The 19,569-nt window shown below is 44.1% G+C and overlaps 1 protein-coding gene across 1 annotated transcript in view; it reads right to left on the bottom strand.

Moving 5' to 3' along the window:
• GCH1 (GTP cyclohydrolase 1) overlaps positions 1-17,577 on the bottom strand; it is a 64,687-nt gene extending 47,110 nt beyond the window's left edge. The window contains exon 1 of the mRNA XM_042445949.1: positions 16,988-17,577. Coding sequence (XP_042301883.1) covers positions 16,988-17,324 — 337 coding nt within the window. The 5' untranslated portion in view covers positions 17,325-17,577. The remainder of the gene's footprint in view (positions 1-16,987) is intronic.
• Between the last annotated feature and the right edge of the window lie 1,992 nt (positions 17,578-19,569).

Below are 19,569 nucleotides of genomic sequence, written 5' to 3'. Positions count from 1 at the left end.
ACCATCTCTGGATTCAGTCCTACAGAGGAAATCCTGGGAAAGTTACTTTTTGCAGTACAACTCTCTCTCAAAAGTTGTGAACAAGTACCTTTCCCTTAGAGACCTGATTGGTGCTGATGATGGTTTCTGCTCCTTTCCTCATTTACCCATACATAAACACACACACACACACACACACACACACACACTACAGAATACCACATAATTAATGCAGTTTGACACTCCGTCCCTATGATATTCTGGGATTTGTAGTTTGTTGTACCACCAGAGCTCTCTGACAGAGAAAGCTAAATATCTCACAAAACTACAAATCCTAGAATTCTGTAGCATTGAGCCATGGCAGTTAATGTGGTGTCAAACTGCATTAATTCTGTAGTGTGGCAAAAGCCATACAGTCACACAGCAAACCCCATTTTTCCTCTCCTGTCTTTGTCTTGGATGTCTTACATAGACTGTTGATGAAGACAGAAAGGTGTGGCCCTAAACCTAAACGAAATGTTGCAAAAACAAAAAAAGTCTAGGGGAAAAATAGCATAACTGAAAAAGATAGCTCAGTTTTATTAAGTTCAATATACAAAGAATAATAGATCAGAAATGTTGTCAAACTATCAGGCAAGCAAAAATCATATGAGGGCTGTGTGCTAAGCCTGAAGGCGAAAACAATGAGGAATATAAAATGTCTTCCAGTGTAAGTAAGTAGTTAATTAGCCAATGTGAGCTGTATCTTGGATGTCCCACAAAGTTGTAAGGCTATCATAGACTGTACCTTGGGTTTTGGATCCTGTAATGGGAGAAAAGCGGGGTATAATTCAAATTGATATAGATAAAAATAAATTTTCTGGACAGAAACCATAACCATTTGTTTGTTTTAAAGTGTTTTAAACACTTTTATCTTTTTAAACGGTATTTTATTCTTTTAACATGAAATCTGTGTAATAATTCAATCTTATTTCAATGTACCACTTTTGTATGTTTTTAACTGTACTATTTTGTAAGCTGCTTTGAGTCCCAGTTTTGGGGAAATGGTGGGAGATATTACTAATTCCTGGATGTCGCCTGGCACACATGTATCACTACAAGCTATACACAGGTTGAGTATCCCTTATCCAAAATGCTTTGGACCAGAGGTGTTCAGTATTTTGGAATATCTGTCTTTGTACATACATAATGAGACATAATGAAGCTGGAGACATAATGAGACTGATGATCTGTGAAATGGTGGGAATCCAAGTGTAGTGCTTGGTATGAATCCACACCTCTTGCCACTTGACATATCCTCACATCTCTCCAGCCACATCTCTCTCAAGCTTGCAAATACAGTACAGGCACGGAATTCAAAGGTTTTGGCTTTTGTAGTATTTTGGATTTTGGAATTCCAGATAAGGGATACTCAGCCTGCATATGTGTGTGTGAATGGGAACCTTCATAGAGGGGTCAATATGCAAACTTGGAACAGAGAATCCTGACTTCAAACCATTGCTTAGCAATGCCAGGTCAAGTGGAGAGTTATAGGCTCTCAGTCATCTCTATCTGCAAGTTTCTTTACTCACTAAAAGTGTGAGAGTTATAGCCACGGCAAAAAGACTCTATTGTTTGAGAGCACTGAATCCACACACTGGATTTTACAAGAGAGGTGGGACTTTTCCAAAGTGCTGAACTCTATTCCCAGAACCATGGACAGCTCCCACAAAGTCAGAGTGGCTCCCATAAAAACCTGCATGGACTCATTTCCCCCTTAAACCAGTGGTGGGCAAAGTGTCACACATTATTAACCTTTATTTATGAAGCGCTGTAAATTTACACAGTGCTGTACATGCAATCTTTTTAGTTAGACGGATCCCTGCCCTCGGGCTTACACATGGGCCATATGCAACACTTGGGACCAGGAGGGTGGTCCCTGAAGCTCCCCAAAACCCCCAGATTCACAAATATTAAAGCTGATTTTGGGGCGCTTTTTTTTTGCCTCAAAAGTGCCCAAACTACAGTAGTTTGTTTTCCCTTACTCTCCAAAGTCCTTCCAAAAAACACAAGTCAGCAGAAAACTGGCCAAAATGGTCACCAGAAGTAACACTGCATCATTTCAGCTAAGCCAAAATGTGCCTTGGTGGGCTTCTGGGTGGAAAAATGGGTCTCACCCCCTGCACAGTTGCCCACCTTAGTTTTAAACTATGGAAACCACAGCCACCTGGATAGAGTGGCACAGCAAAGTTAGGATGGCTCTATGATTATCTATTATTGTTGTCATAAATGGGCACTGAATGTATCTTCTAGATCAGGGTTACACAAAGTATAGCTTCCAAGACTGTTTTTGTTTACTCTGACACCTCCTTCCAGACAAAAAAGAATAAACTACCTGTCATAGAGGTCGCTAGAAGTGGAGATTTATCTATTCTCCTCCTTCTGTCAGTGCTATCATTGTTTAGGATGGAGGGGCCAGGCTGTGCTCAAGGAGGGTGTAATTGGGAAGGGGGGTGTTATGACAACTGGGATTCTGCTCAAGGAGCTCCTATAGATGTAGTGTGGGGCATGGGGAGATACAGCGGTAGGAGGGTGGAATTGAAGCATAAGGTAAGGCAGGATCAATGCTTAATACCTATCCTGCCTTCCGTCCACCCTGCTAACCCTAGAGAACCGAGGGTCAGTCCAACCGTACCACAATCTCTTTCTCTGCTCCTATGCAATGCCAGGTTGATTAAGAACAAAGCCCACATAATTCAAGATCTTCTAGAGGAAAACAGCCCGACCTGACTTGCATCACAGAAACCTGACTGGGGGCCGAGAGTAATACAGTCTGGACCCAGGCCCTTCCAGCTGGGTACACTGTCAAGGAGCAGGTCAGAGATTGTGGGCAGGGGGGAGGGGTTGCCTTAGTCCATAAAAGTACTCTCACTTTGACTAGGGAACCTGTCTGGAAAACAGACCACATTGAATGTGTTTACCTGACCCTGAGGGCTAGGGACAGTCTGGGGATTCTGTTGGTCTACGGTCCACCCCGTGGTCTAACAGACTCCCTGGCCTAGCTGACACAGCTGGTCTCGGAGCTGGTGTTGGAGTCTCCCAGGCTTCTTGTGCTGGGGGACCTCAACATCCCTTTCGAGGCTGGCTCACAAGAACTAACAGGTGCAGCTCGGGAGTTCATGGCTTCCATGACGGCCATGAGCCTCTCCCAATTAGTCTCAGGTCCAACACATTATGCAGATAATACGCTCGATGTAGTCTTTAGTACAGATCAGGGAAGTCTGTGGGCAGAGGTCCTGGGGACCTCTGCTCTGTCATGGACGGACCATTTCCTAGTCAAGGTGCAACTGAAAGCAACCACCCAATTCCTTCCTGGGGGTGGAAGACCTATTAGAATAGTCCGCTCTCGAAGGCAGATGAAACCCAAAAGGTTCCAGGAAGCCTTAGAGGAATTTATGGTTGGATCTGATGGCGATTCTGTTGATGCCCTGACGGATACATGGGACAACGATCTTACCAGGGCTATAGACATCACCACTCCCAAGCGTCCTTTCCGGCCCGCTCCTAACAGAAAAGCCTGGTATATGGAAGATCTTCAGGAAATGAAGCGGGCCGCGCAACGACGAGAGCGCCGCTGGCAGAGACATCAGCGCCTATCTGACAAGACACTCCATCAGTCTTTTGAAGTCCTATGGAGTGGCAATAAGTGCAGCAAAGAATTCTTTCTATGCTGCACGTATTGCATCTGCAGAATCTCGTCCGGCAGAGCTGTTCAGGGTGGTGAGGGAGTTGACCCAGCTACCGCCCGCCCTGAACCCTATATTGGAACGAACAAAAGCCTGCTGTGACGACTTTAATAACTTCTTCGTAGATAAAATCTCTCGGATAAGGGCTGATCTTGGTGCTGGCATTAAAACAGAAACAATAGGAGAGGTATCCAGAGCTTCTGTGGACTCTATTAAGCTGGATCACTTTGAGTTTGTAAATACCGATGAAGTGGACAAGCTCCTTGGATGTGTAAAGAAGACAACATGCTCTCTCAATCCCTGCCCTTCTTGGTTGACCGCCCAGAGAGGAGATGCCGTAACTACATTGTTATGATTAATAATCAATGCATCCTTCTGGGAGGGAAAATGTCCATCCAAACTGAAATTAGCAGTGGTTAAACCGCTACTGAAAAAACCCTCCCTGGACCCCTGGTGAGAAATAATTATAGACCGGTCTCCCTGCTGCCATTCTTGGGCAAGGTGATCGAGAGAGCGGTTGCCTTCCAACTCCAGGCTGTCTTGGATAAAACTGATTATCTGGACCCATTTCAAACTGGCTTCAGGGTGGGATATGGAGTTGAGACTGCCATGTTCGCCTTAGTCGATAATCTCCGTCTGGGCACCGACAGGGGAAGTGTGACCTTGTTGGTGCTCTTGGACATCTCAGCGACTTTCGATACCATTGATCATGGTATCCTTCTGGAATGCCTGAGGGGGCTGGGTATCGGGAGCACTGCCCTCCAGTGGTTCCGATCCTACCTCTCAGGAAGATTCCAGATGGTGAAACTGGGGGACACTTGCTCCTCTAAGAGGGAACTGAAATCTGGTGTCCCTCAAGGAGCTATTCTGTCCCCCATGCTGTTCAACATTTACATGAAACAGCTGGGAGAGATCATCTGGAGACATGGGGCACGGTTTTATCAGTACGCTGATGACACCCAAATATGTTTCTCTAGGTCTCTGACTGATACAGGGACTAAGGATGTCATCTCTCCTCTGAATGCCTGCCTGGAGTTGTTAATGGGCTGGATGAGGGAAAACAAACTCAGACTGAATCCAGAGAAAACGGAAGTACTTGTGACAGGTTCCTCGGGCCTAAGGAAGGAAATTTGCCAACCTGTCCTGGATGGGGTCACACTTCCCCTGAAGGATGAAGTTCGCAGTTTAGGAGTACTTCTGGACTCGTCTCTGCAATTGTCATCTCAGGTAGATGCGATGGCCAGAAGTGCTTGCTATCAACTTCGGTTGATACACCAACTGCGACCCTACCTAGACTGAAGGGACCTTGAAACGGTGGTACACGCTCTGGTAACCTCTCGTCTAGATTTCTGTAATGCGCTTTACATGGAGCTACCCTTGTACCAAGCTTGGAAGCTTCAGTTAGTGCAAAATATGGCAGCCAGATTGGTCACTGGTTCATCAAGGTTCGACCATATTACACCTATCATAAAAGATCTTCACTGACTCCCTATTTGCTTCTGGGCACAGTACAAGGTGTTGGTTATTACCTATAAAACCCTACATGGCTTGGACCCGAGTTACTTACGGGACCGCATCTCCCTATATAATCCGCCCCGCACTCTTAGAACATCGGGTAAGAACCTATTGGAAATAGCAACCTTTAAATTTGTTGCTACTTCGCAAAGAGCATTCTCATCAATGGCTCTGAGACTTTGGAATAATCTTCCTGAGGAGATCTGCTCAGAGGCCTCGCTAGAAACATTTAGAAAAGCAGTTAAAACCCAGCTTTTTAGCTGAGCATACCCCACCTGATTTGAATACCCCCCTGATATGATATGAATGACTTACCCTGTCTGTGTATGATCCCTGCCTAGCTTGTTGATGCTATTGTTATTGTCTGATGCTGGATATTTTATTGTTTTTAGCTGCTTTTAATTGAATTTTGATGTAAACACTTTGTGCTTTTATTTAGTCTGTAAACCCCGCTTCGATCCACTGGGAGAGGCAGGGAAACATAAATAAATTTTATTATTACAATGACTTGGAAGACAAAATTGGGGGCATACTTATCAAATTTGCAGATGACACCAAATTAGGAGGAATAGCTAATACCCCAGAGGACAGGATCAAGATTCAAAATGACCTGAACAGACTAGAAAACTGGGCCAAAGCTAACAAAATGAAATTCAACACAGAGAAATGTAAGGTACTGCACTTAGGGCGGAAAAACAAAAAGCACAGATATAGGATGGAGGACACCTGGCTGAATGAAACTACGTGTGAAAGGGATCTAGGAGTCCAAGTAGACCATAAGTTGAACATGAGTCAACAATGCGATGCGGCAGCTAACAAGGCCAATGTGATTTTAGGCTGCATCAATAGAAGTATAGTGTCTATCTAGATCAAGGGAAGTCATAGTGCCACTATATTCTGCTCTGGTCAGGCCCCACCTGGAATATTGTGTCCAGTTCTGGGCACCACAATTAAAAAAGGACATTGAGAAACTGGAGCGTGTCCAAAGGACAGCAACTAAAATGGTGAAAGGTCTGGAAACCATGCCCTATGAGGAACGACTCAGGGAGCTGGGTATGTTTAGCCTGGAGAAAAGAAGGTTAAGAGGTGATATGATAGTCCTGTTTAATTATTTGAAAGGATGTCATATTGAGGAGGGAGCAAGCTTGTTTTCTGCTGCTCCAGAGAACAGGACTTGGAGCAATGGATGCAAGCTCCAGGTAAAAAGATTCCACCTCAACATTAGGAGGAACCTCCTGACAGTAAGGGCTGTTCGACAGTGGAATACACTCCTTCCTCGGAGTGTAGTGGAGTCTCCTTCCTTGGAGGTCTTTAAGCAGAGGCTAGATGGCCATCTATTGGGGATGCTTTGATTGGATTTCCTGCATGGCAGAATGGGGTTGGACTGGATGGCCCTTGTGGTCTCTTCCAACTCTACGATTCTATGATGATGATGATGATGATGATGATGATGATTACATAAGTCATAACCGTATGTTTAAAGGGTTTTCAAAATCAGAGGTGGTTTGGGTGTTTGTTTGCTTTTTAACATTTTGACCATTTTTCAAATTCCTTGTATTCTAGACAATTCATCTTAATCCAATTACCACAAGTGAATTTTTTTGGTACTTCTTGGTCCTTTAACTTTATTTACATTTTTTCCTCTGGATGCTTGTGTGTACATTTGTTTATTCTACTTTGTGCATCTGAAAGTTGCATAAACATTCCACATCTAGTTTAATTTATTGTTATTGTGCCAGACTAAATCTATACAGCTTTGTAACTATAAAGGCACTCAGTTAAAACTCCCGTTGAATCCAACAGGGAGTAAATGCATGGAAATTGGGTTGGATTCACACCTTAATCTTTTATAAAATCTTGGAGAGATGGAGTTTCTTCTGACCTATAGTTCCAAGACACAATGAAAGGTAACAACTGGTGTCACCCATTGGGACAAAGAGGTCTGGCACATTGCTGGCTTCAGGATGAGCAAAATTGCAGCTGACGGAAATGGCACTGAGAATGGCAAGGAGGCTCATGGCAAGAGAGTAAGAAAAAGGAAGAGATTAAAAACCCTGAATATGAGGGGAAGGGAGAGGCAGACACCAGTGATTTTGAGATTTTGCGTCAGAGGTAAAGGAGCCTGTTGCTGTGGAAACTATTTGCATGGCTTTAATGTCGCTCTGGCAACCCCTGACAACTTGAAGTCATCTTCTTGACAGCTTGATGGGCAGGTCAACAGGAGACACACAAGGCAACCTGTGCAAGGGCTCTGAAACAGAGGATTTCCATCTACCACCTAACGCAATAGAAATGGAGCTACTGAAAGTTAAGTTACTTCAGTGCTGTTGTTTTAGCTTCAGTATAAATGCCTAAAGTTAGCCTTTTTGTGTGTTGCAGCCCCCAGAAAAATCTGCATCTCAGCCCTAACCATGGCTATGTTTGGCTGGAGCATTTTGGAAACTACAATCCAAAAAGGTAACTTTTCCATGCTCCCTTGAAACTTAAACATCAGTCAGAAGAGCCCCATCTAGGATGGCTTTGGCTCATGTTTGGCTGGAGGGTACTGGGTGTTGTAGTCCAAAAAAATTAATTTTCTAAGCTGAAGTATCTATAAAAATTCCTCCCCAATATGTTTTGCTGGGGGATTTGGGGAACTGTCATCCAAAAATGTAACTTTCTCAAACTCTGGTTTCCATGAAGCAATGCTGATAAGGACCCAGTTGCAGCAACATGGATTTTGCAGAAACAGAACTGGATTTTTTTTCAAGAAAAATATTCTGGGGGAAAATCTGGATAATTTTTCAAGAAAAAAAATCGGTAAAATTTTCCTGTTCTCTAAAAAATGTTATCTGATTTACCACATTTGATTTCAATGTTATATTAAAACATATTTAAAGCTTTATGTGGAAGTTATTTCACTGGAATATTTCTAATAATGTAAAAAGAAGAGTGCATAGATAGTCAGCTCTTAGTATCCATGGCTTGAAAATATTCAAATAAACATATCACTTCCAAAAGCAACCCTTGGTTTTTGCCATTATATGTAAGGGACACCATTTCATGTGCCATTCTATTTAAAGGAACTTGAGCATCCACAGATTTTAGTATCCATGGAGCATCCTGGAACCAAATCCCAGAAGATAACAAGGGCCCACTGTACTTTCGTTATATTTAACAAAAAACAACTATACCCAAAGGGACACTACTTTTTCAAAAGGTCCCATCCCCAAAGAAAGCTATGCCTGATTTATGTTATATCAATAGTTTAATGTTCTTTTGCAGAGGTATAACTGTAGCATCTTCAATTTTATTCACTCATATTCTGCACTATTAGTTGAGAAAAAAGATTCAGTACAACTAATTGAACATTTTATTTCACTAACAAGTGAATGTGAATCTATGGACACAGGCAACTTATCACATTTGTCTTAACTACTTGTATTTGTGAAGAGCAAGAGCTTTTGTGAAATAGAAACAAGCTTAGAAGGGCATTCATTTGTAAGTCCATTCCTCTGACCAGTAGGGTTTATCAGTACTCCTAAAACGTCATATCCTTTATGCAAAGGGATACTGTAGCACTTTGGAGATGAAGTGAGAGAGAGAAAGAAGTTAGTACTGCAGGTTTTCATAGACTGTAACGTACTTCCTCAGATACATGGAGTGAAATGCCTAGAGACAGGTCTTTATAAGCAGACTGTATCTGTAAATAGCAAAAGAAATGCAAAATTTGTGGGTACAGTTGGCCCTTCTTATACACGGATTTTTTATACACGGATTTAAGCAAACACGGTTTGAAAATGTTCCAAAAAAGTATAAATTTACCTTGATATTCCATTTTTTATAAGGGACATCATTTTGCTATGTCATTATATTTAATAGGACTTGAGCATACACAGATTTTGTTATACACGGGGGATCTTGGAACCAAACCCCAGCGTATAACAAGGGTCCACTGTATAAGGAGATGAAGTGATAAGCTTGGTTTTAACAATTGTCATTGGGAGACAATGGCAGGAGGAAAATCCTTCCTCCTGCCTTTGTCCCCCAACAACCATTGTTAAAACTGGACTTGTCCCCTGATCACCATAACCACAATGTAGAGAGATTTTGTAGCACCTTTGAGACATCGGCAGCATGAGTTTTGTAGACTTAAGTCTGCTTCCTCAGATGCATTTGATCCAAATGCATCCGAGGAAGTAGACCCGACTATACGAAAGCTCATGCTGGCAACTTCTTTCTTTAGTCAGTCTCCAAAGTGCTACAAGGGAGTTTATCAAACGGGAGGAATTTTTCTTAAATTCGAATGAAAAGAAAGTGGAACCAGAACGCATTCACTTAAATTCGCTAGTTTAGCTCAGTTACATGAATACGCATTGCATTTGAACTGGCTCCCCATTGCCTGAAAATAGCACGCCATTGCCCGAATTTGCGTGTGGCAGTTTATCACGCAATAACATGAAACCACATGATTACGTTTGGACTGACTTCCCTTTGCCCAAATTTGCGTGTAGTGGGTTATCACGCAATAACGTTAAACCCCATGATTGCGTTCAGATTGCCATCGGATTATACTTCCAATTCCTCTTCTCTGATAAACTTCAAGATCTCTGTGCATACTGATTCTACAGACTAACACATCTGTATCTTGAATTCTACCATACCCACAAGTTTTGCATTTCTGCTGCTATTCACATGCACATCCTGCTTCTTCCTAGGCATTTCACTCTATGCATCTGGGGAAGTCTACAAAAAATTATGCTACCAACTTCTTTCTTTCTCCTGGTTATTCTCAAAGGTGTTACAAGATGGCCGATCCAGATTAACACGGCTATGTCTTTGAATTCACATCCTGTATTTAGCTATCTAGCACAAATGATTACAGAACAAGAGCTTAGGCAACTGTTGATATAATTATATGCATATGTGATATGGAAACATTTCCATGGAAAAATATAGCATTGAAACTTTTCCATCCCACATCAGACACCAAAGAAGAAGTGTAAGGAATATCTACACAACTAACAAGAGCTGGAAACTACACATTCACAATTTCCACATGGCACAAGCTGCTAAGAAAGCACACTACTTCAGAATTCAAGCAATTAAAGTCATTCTGACAGGTGACACCACACTGAGAAAAGAGGGACTGATGCAGAATAGCTAAGATGATGGAGCAAAAAATCAAGAAATCCCATTTGATTCCCATCTGTGTTATAAACTCAGATCTGAAGTTGAAGGTACAGGTGGACAGATAGAGGAAAAAATGGTCCTTCAAGTAATGATCCTAAATTCCACTTAGGGCTTTAAAGATAACAAGCAGGACTCTGAACTGGTCCTGGGATCATAGAACAGGAATTATCCAAACTGTGAGTAACAAAAGATGCTCTGAAACATGGAGGCTACCTGTGCTTCTAGTTCTAATAGTAGTTTAAGATGGGGTGGGCAATTTGGTGGAGCTGGAGGGCTAATTTTCACCCAGAAACCATCATAGGTTATAAAGCACTTTGTTGTAATTCAGACCATTCCCAGCACTACACACAGTGTTTATTTTCGGGTAGTGAATCCATTCTGTCTTTTATCAGACTATCCAAGAGGATGACAAACATTTCTAAAAGATGTTAGGCACCCTGGATGGCTCCTTTAACAGCCTTCTAGTTGTTTTGGACTTCAGCTCCCATAATTCCTGATTGTTGGCCAAGTTGACTGGGGCTTTTGGGAACTGAAGTCCAAAACAACGGTTGAGAACCACTACTCTAGATTAAAACTGAAAGCAGATTCACCACTCCCTTGCCTTGGGAGCCAACAACCAGATGGTTTAAGCGTAGAAGAATGTCACAATAGAATCCAGCTAGTACAATAAAGCAAATTTTACTTGCATAACTATGGCTGAAAGGAAATAAATGTATAATTATATCAAAACAGTTTCTACAGCAACTCAACCTAATAATATTTTAGAGGGAACAAGAGAGAGGAACCAGGATCAAAACTGAACAGCCTCCGTAAGAGCCAATAAAAGTTGTTTTTTTCCAAGCACTGGCAGATAAAACCAGGTGAAAATGTGGCAGATGGCAGGACAGACAGAGAGGCAATAAAAGGCTTTGCAGGATAAGTGGTCCAAATTGTAGCCTCTCTGCTTTGTTTTCCTGCCAAAAGGGTATTTACAAGAAGGGTGACGTAGAAGAGCTGACCAAGCTCGGTTCTGTCATCACAGTCCCTAATGAGGTCTGGAATCATGCAAGCCACCCCACTTGGATTCAATTGTTTAGAAAGCATCTGCTAGCTCCTCTCTTAGGAAAAACATAATTTAATGCATGATACAGTATGCTGGAAAACTCGAAACGGAAGCAAGGAGAAGGTGAGCTTTTGTTGAACAGCTTTTGAAATGAATCTGCAAATAACTGTTTTTAATGCAGTGTTTTTTGGTTCAAGACTAGTTGCTGCACAACAGATTAGAAGAGACCAGAAAAGCTTGCAAACTACCATATTGCATGCAGTTCACCAAACAGTCCTACATGATGGCTTTTCTGGAGGGTGGCAAATCCTACCCAGTCCACTGTTCTAAAAGAAACTAATCCCAAGCAGTTAGCAAAAACAAGCAATCCGATTTCACCCGAAACCCCTGGCAGAATGTCAGTCATGGCAGAGAAGTAGGTGGCACTTGGCTTGATAGATCACAAGCATAGCCTGGAAAAAATTAATTTTGGACTACAGCTCCCAGAATCATCTATCTAAAATGGCCATTGGCCATGATAGTTCATGGATTCTGGTGGCTTTAGTCCAAAAAAGACTGTTTCCAAGTTCCTGGACACAAGTCATCATTAGGGATGCAACACTTCAATAATTTTCTTCTTGAAAGATCTAGTAAGTACTTTACCATTTTTTCCCCCAATGCTTTATCAATTGTTCCATCTTCTACAAGATATCACTGCAGATATTCAGATATTGGAAGATGGCTATCATGTCACCTTTCAATCTTCTGTTCTCTAAGCTAAACATACACAGGTCCCAATGTCATTCCCCATAAAACTTCATTTCCAGAACCCTGTATTTCGTTGTCTTCTATTACAAATTTGTTCATTGTAGCCCTTTTGTAACATAAAGCTTCTCATTCTCATCCTTGTCCAGCATACTTTGATATCTCTTGGTAGTCTTCGTTCCCTTGCAACAGTTCCAGAACTTTCATCATCCTGGTCATCCTCCTCTAATCAAAATCTGCCTTATCAGTATCCTTCTTGAACTGTGATGCCCAGAATTGGACACAGTATTTCACATGAGATGTGATCATGGCTGAACAAAGTGATAAAATTACTTGCCTTGAACTGGATATTAGACTCATGCTGATGCAGCCCTGAACTGCATTAGCTTTTTCAGCCACTGTTTCACACTGCTAACTCATGTCTAGTCTCTGGCTTTGAAGGGGATTTTGGTCATTGCACTTTTGGTGAAAAATTCTAACCGCTGCAACACCAAATCAGTGGATTACAATAACATAAAGTGGGCTTGTGCTGTTGCAACTCACTAACAGGATGATTGCCAAGGCTGTAAAGAAGTGTTACTACTTAAACTGCTAAGGAAATAAGGAAAGAAGAATCAAGACACTGGTCAATCTTTTCCCTCATTCTCTGACTTCCTCCAAGTTTAATCTACCATAAACAACAGTAAAACTGGAAAGCCCTTTTGTCATCCACCTCTCAAAACAGACTGATACTATGGACCTTATCACATGGGAGGCAAAGTGCCCAAATCCCATGGATAAACGGGATTTAGATCCCGGGAATGTCCCTCAAAAGTGGGATTGTTTTCAGATGAGGTCGGACTAATTGAGCATTAACGCAACATTAACCCGTGCAGGTGGTGAGCAAAATCACACCACTTTTGCAGCTGTCTGCACGGGTTAATGTCATGTTAATGCTCAATTGGCCCAATGTAATCTGAAAACAATCCCACTTTTGCAGGATATTCCCAGATTTAAATTCCGTTTACTCACAGGATTTGGGCACTTTCCTCCCATTGATAGGGTCCTATGTTAACTTAAACATACAGGAGTAGGTGGGGTGACTATCAAAATCCAAAATACCCACTGACGATACCTTTATTGGGCCAATCAAAAGGTGTAAAAAATTACACTAGTTTGCTTCCATGTGAGCCAGTGTGGGGTAGTGGTCTGAACATAGGACTAGGACTCTGGAGATTAGGGTTTGAATCCCTGCTCGGCTATGGAAACCCACTGGGTGACCTTTGCAACTCACACTCTCTCAGCCCCAGAGGATGGCAATGGCAAACGCCTGCTGAAGAAATTTGCCAAGAAAGCCATGTGATAGGGTCACCTTAGGATCGCCATGAGTTGGAAATAACCTGATAGCACACAAGAACAACAAGCTTGCTTCCATGGCTGAGCAAAGATTCAAACTCCCATTCTCCAGAATTAGTCCAATGCTCAAACCACTATACTATGTATGCGTGTAAAAGCTGGGCAGGGAAGAAAGCTGACAGAAGAAAATCAAGTCATTTGAAATGAGAAGAGTTCTAGGGATACCATAAGCTGTTAAAAAGAGAAACAAATGGGTCTTAGAGCAAATCAATAGTTCATGAAAGAGGAGAAATATGAAATTGCACAGCTTAGCTTTACAGTTGTAAAAATAGGGCTAATAGTTTATTAAACAAAATTTACAACAGGATCTTGGAGCACCTTGAGATAGAAAGAACATTTTCAGGGGGGCCAGTATAGCAATGTACAATATCATCCAAAATCCACAAAACAAAATCCTGAAAAACCCACAAAAAGCTATGGATTCCGGCCATGAAAACCTTCAACTTTTTTTTTAGTGTGTTTGCACATGCACTGACCGGAGAATAAAGGGAAACCTGGACATTGGTAACTTTTTATAATGCATCTGGATAACAGGTGGGCTGAACTCCATGAAAACTTAGCGTGAACAGTCATTTCATGTGCTCTCTATATTACCTTATAGCTCTTTAAAATAGACCAGGTTGTTCACTGATGTTTCATCAAGCGTTTAAAAAAATTAATGTTTTGGACTACAGCTCCATGACCTCCCAACCAATAGGGCAGTTTCTGGGAATTTCCCCCCCCAAAAGTAATCTTTCCGAGTCATTCTGGCTGGTGGATTATGCAAGCTGTAGTCTAACAAAGGAACTTCCCCCAGTTTGGATCCCCTTCAGCTGCAAACTCATCAATGGGACTGAGGAGGCAGGGACTCTGAGTTAAACGTCTCTTGGTCCACAATCCTTAACCACAATATGCAATGCAAGAACAATAATGTCCCGGCAACTTTACAGAGGGGTTGCTTAAATGCTAAAAAGGTGACACTCATTTATTTGAAGCAGGACACTGTGCCAGCTCAGCCTGGGCTGCTCATCTATAACAGAATCATAAAGGGAGAATTTAGAGCCATAGCTGTGTTCATTTGGAATATCAGCATGCAAAGGGATCTTCCAACACCTTTGAGACTAACTGTGTGGAAGAAGTTGTAGCAAAAGCTTTTGTAGACTTAGGACTACTTCTCCAGATGCATGGAGACCAAGGAAGTCGATCAAGGTCCAAAACACACTGCAGAAATAATCCAGTTTGACACCACTTTTAACAGTCATTGCTCAATTCTATGGAATCCTGGAATTTGTAGTTTGTCATGGCTCCAGAGCTCTCTGACAGAAAAGGCTAAATGTTTCACAAAACTACAGTTCCCAGAATTCCCTACCATTGAGCCAGGGCAGTTAAAGCGGTCTCAAACTGGATTATTTCTGCTGTATTCTGGACCTACAAGTCTTCAAAAGCTTATGCCGCAACTTCTTCTACACAGTCTGAAGGGTGCTACAAGATCCATTTGCATAGAATCTCAGAATTGGAAGAGACCCCAAGGGCCACTCAGTTCAACCCATTCTGCAATGCAGAAAGATACAATCTAAGCTTTCCAGAGAGATGCTCTTCCAACGTCTCTTTAAAAACGTCCAAAGAAGGAGAATTCTCCATTCTCTAAAGAATCATCTTCCACTGTCAAACGGTTCGTAACCTCAGAATGTTCTTCCAAATGTTTAGGTGGAATCTGTTTTTTTGCAGTTTATATCCATTGTTTTGTGTCGTATTCCCTGCAGCAGCAGAAAACAAGCTTGCTTGCTCCGTCCTCAATATGACATCCTTTCAAATATTGAAGCATGGCTATCTTGTCACCTCTTAACCTTCTCTTCACTAGGCTAAACATAAATTCTTTCAGTTAGTCTCAAAGGTGCTACAAGATCACTTCACATACTGATTTTATAGACTAATATGACTCTATTTTTGAATTCTGTCCCACAAAATCTTAGAACTGGAGGGGTCTCCAAGGGGCCAAGCAGCCTAACCTCTTCTGCCATGCAGGAAGACACCATCCAGCCTCTGCTTGAAAAACCTCCAAAGGAAGAGACTCCACCACTGTTAAACACCTGTCAGCCTACCTCACTGGGCTGTTGTGAACGTGTGGCTTCCCAAACCCTCCCCTTTTCCCAATTCCCACCCTGCAGGAAGGGTTAGGGATTCTAGAGACCAGGGTTGATTCCTAGCTCAGCCGTGAAACCCATTTGGTGACCTCGGACAAGTCACACTCTCTCAGCCTCAGGGAAAGGCAATGGCAAAACTCCTCTGAAAAAATCTTGCCAAGAAAATCCCACGATAGGTTCTCCTTGGGGTCGCCATAAGAAAGAAATGAATTGAAGTCACACAAGTTGAACATGAGTCAACAGTGTGATATGGCAGCTAAAATGTCAATGTGATTCTAGGCTGCATCAATAAAAGTATAGTGTCTAGATCAAGAGAAGTAATAGTGCCACTCTATTCTGCTCTGGTCAGGCCCCACCTGGAATATTGTGTCCAGTTCTGGGCGCCACAATTCAAAAAGGACATTGAGAAACTGGAGCGTGTCCAAAGGAGGGCGACTAAAATGGTGAAAGGTCTGGAAACCATGCCCTATGAGGAACGACTCAAGGAGCTGGGGATGTTTAGCCTGGAGAAGAGATATGATAGCCCTGTTTAAATATATGAAGGGATGTCATATTGAGGAGGGAACAAGCTTGTTTTCTGCTGCTCCAGAGACTAGGACACAATGGAGCAATGGATGCAAGCTCCAGGAAAAGAGATTCCAGCTCAACATTAGGAGGAACCTCCTGAGAGTCAGGGCTGTTCGACAGTGGAACAAACTCCTTCCTCGGAGTGGAGTGGAGTCTCCTCCTCTGGAGGGTTTTAAAGAACGTACTAAAACAAGTGACAGTACTTGTTCATAGGGTAACCATACTTGCCCATAGGGAAACACGGCAAAATGTTCTCTCTCCATAGGGAATCATTGGAGAATCCCTGCCTCTAGGGAAACGTATCAACAGAGGCTGGATGGGCATCCGTTGGGGTGCTTTGGTTGCGAGTTCCTGCATGGCAAAAGGGGGTTGGTCTGGGTGGCCCTTGGGCTCCCTTCCAATTCTGTGGTCCTATGGCGTGTGGTGGAGTCTCCTTCTTGGGAGGTCTTTAAGCAGAGGCTGGAAGGCCATCTGTCAAAGGGGATGCTTTGATTGAGAGTGCCTGCATGGCAGAATGGGGTTGGACTGGATCAGGGCCCTTGGGGTCTCTTCTAAGTCTAGGATTCTATCTATTCCTGCATGGCAGAAGGAGGCTGGCCTGGGTGGCCCTTGGGGTCCCTTCCTACTCTGTGATTCTATGCATGCATCCCTGGGTGGCAGAAGGGGGTGGCCCTGGGTCGGTCTCTCTCTCCCCGTCGTCCGGGGCCTGTCTGGGGTCTGCCCACCTGTGATGGTCTCCTGGTAGCCCTTGGTGAAGAACTGCATGGCGGTGGCGGCCCTCCAGGGGGTCTTGAGCAGGCCCTGGCGCTGGGGGTCTTCGCCCAGGGCCCGCAGGATGGTGCCGTAGGCGGCGGCCAGGCCCGGCAGGTTCAGCTGGTTGTCCTCCTCGCTCCGCGTCCGCTCCTCCTTCCAGCTGGCCAAGCGCTGGCGCCCCGAGCTGCAGCCGGGGAGAGACCCCGGAGGAGGAGGAGGAGGAGGAGGCTTCTCCTCGGGGGCAGGGAACCCATTGCAGCCGCTGCTGGGAGCCGGGGCCCGCAGGGGAGCCCTCTTCGCCTTCTCCATGGCCCCCAAAGAGCCCTTCCCCTGAGACTCCTCTCCGAGGCAACTTTACGCACGGAGCTGGAGAGGAGGGAAACTTCCCTGGGAACTTGTGTCCCTTCTTGGAGCCCCTTGGCCTCCCTTGGCCCCTCCGCAGAGGACCAGGCTGCCCCCAAGACCCCAAGGAGAGGCGGGCTGGCCGTGCGCCCTCAGCCCTGAAGGGAATGGAGAAGAGCCTCCTCCTCCTCCGCTGCTCCAGCGCCTTGTTCTGGCCCTCCGGCTGCACGGCTCCCCCTTTTATAGCCTCCCCTGGACCCGGCCTGGCTCCCCATTGGACGCCTCTGCCCTGCGTCACCGCTGGGCTGGGCACCAGCCTTGGAGACTAGGTCAGGACAGAGGGCGCCAAGAGGCAGCCAAAGTAAAGGAGGCGCCTGGGAGGAAGGGCCCCTTGGCCTGAGAGAGAGAGTGCGAACAGGGGGCATAGGACTATCCAAAGACATTTAGGCTGGACTCAGGGGGGGATGTATGGCAATTTGAAGATATCATTCCCATTTTGCTGGCTTTGACTTTGGCAGATTTGATTATTCACAGATATTATTATTATTATTATTATTATTATTATTATTATTATTATTATTATTATTATTGGTTTATTTAGTTTATGTTTTCCGCCTCTCCCTATGGATCAAGGCAGGATGACAACACATGTAAAATTACAATAGACAATAAAAAATTTATACCAAGCACAGAACCTCAGGACCACACTCTCCCTCCACTATATTTGTTGTTATTGTTTTGCTGGCAAGTCAGCTTTGACTCATGGTGCATGAGAGACCTTCATGAATGAGAGACCTCCATGAGACTCAGTCATCAACAGCCATGCTCAATAGGCAAAGGGATTTTGCAGCACCTTTGAGACTAACTGAAGCTGGTAGATCCCTTTGCATACCAGTTTTCTTTCACTTCAGCTTCTCCACATCCTTTTTGAATTCTGGTGCCCAGAACTGGACACAGTATTATTCCAGGTGAGGTCTGACCAAAGCGAACCGAGTGGGCCTATTACTTCCCTTGATCTAGACACTATACTTGTATTGATGCAGCCTAGAAGTGCATTGGCCTTTTTGCTGCCGCATCACACTGTTGACTCATGTTCAACTTGTGGTCTACAAGGACTCCTAGATCCCTTTCATGTAGTGTTGTCAAGCCATGTGTCCCTCATTCTATATCTGTGCATTTCAATTTTTCTGCCTAAGTGCAATACAATCTCATGGTGTGCATGTTGTGTGCATTCAAATTATTTATGACTTATAGCCATCTTAAAGTGACCCTATCATGGGGTTTTCTTGTCAAGTTTCTTTAGAAAGGGTATGCCATTGCCAACCTCTCAGGCTGAGAGAGTGTGACTTGCCCAAGAGTGGATTTCATGTCTTAGCTGATTCTAACCCTGGTTTCCAGAGTCATAGTCCAACACTCAGACAACTCTGCCACACCTGCATATTCTACTGGAAACTCCCTATTTCCACCGTATGGCGGTGGGAGAAGGGACTTGCGTTCCAGGGAAAGGAGAGATCGATGCATCATATCTATCTCTCCTTCCTGTCCCCCTCCCAACCTAAGGGACCTGAGGGTCGCTCCAACCGTGCCGCAAACCCTGTCGCTGCTCCTGTGCAATGCCAGATCAGTGAACAACAAGACCCACATCCTCCACGACATCTTGGAGGATCAAAAGTGTGATCTGGCTTGCATTACCGAGACCTGGCTTGGGCCCGAAGGGGACGCTGTGTGGGCTCAGGCCCTGCCTGCCAGGTTCTCGGTGAAGGACCAGCGCAGGTTAGGCGGGCGGGGGTGTGTGTGGCCTTGATACATAGGAACACCGTGTCCCTCACCAGGAACCACATCCGACAGACATCCTACATCGAGTGTATTTACCTGACCCTAAAGGCTAGAGACAGTCTAGGGATTCTGTTAGTGTATCGGCCACCCCGTGCATTAGCGGACTCCCTTAACAAGCTGACACAGTTGGTCGCTGAGCTGATATTGGAGACACCCAGGCTACTTGTCCTAGGTGACTTCAATATCTCCCTCACGACCAGCTATGTTCCATCTGGTGCGGCTCGGGAATTCATGGATACCATGACGGCCATGGGCCTGTCTCAGCTGATACAGGGTCCTACGCATTGTGTGGGTAATACTCTCGATTTGGTCTTCTGTTCGGATGCGGAAAATCCGTGGGCGGAAATAGTTAATGTTTCCCCCCTTGTCATGGACG

This window comes from Sceloporus undulatus, chromosome 1, assembly GCF_019175285.1.
Source record: "Sceloporus undulatus isolate JIND9_A2432 ecotype Alabama chromosome 1, SceUnd_v1.1, whole genome shotgun sequence".
Taxonomy (NCBI): Eukaryota; Metazoa; Chordata; class Lepidosauria; order Squamata; family Phrynosomatidae; genus Sceloporus; species Sceloporus undulatus.
Note: the sequence above shows the minus strand (reverse complement) of the source record. Positions and strands in the feature narration are given on the sequence as shown.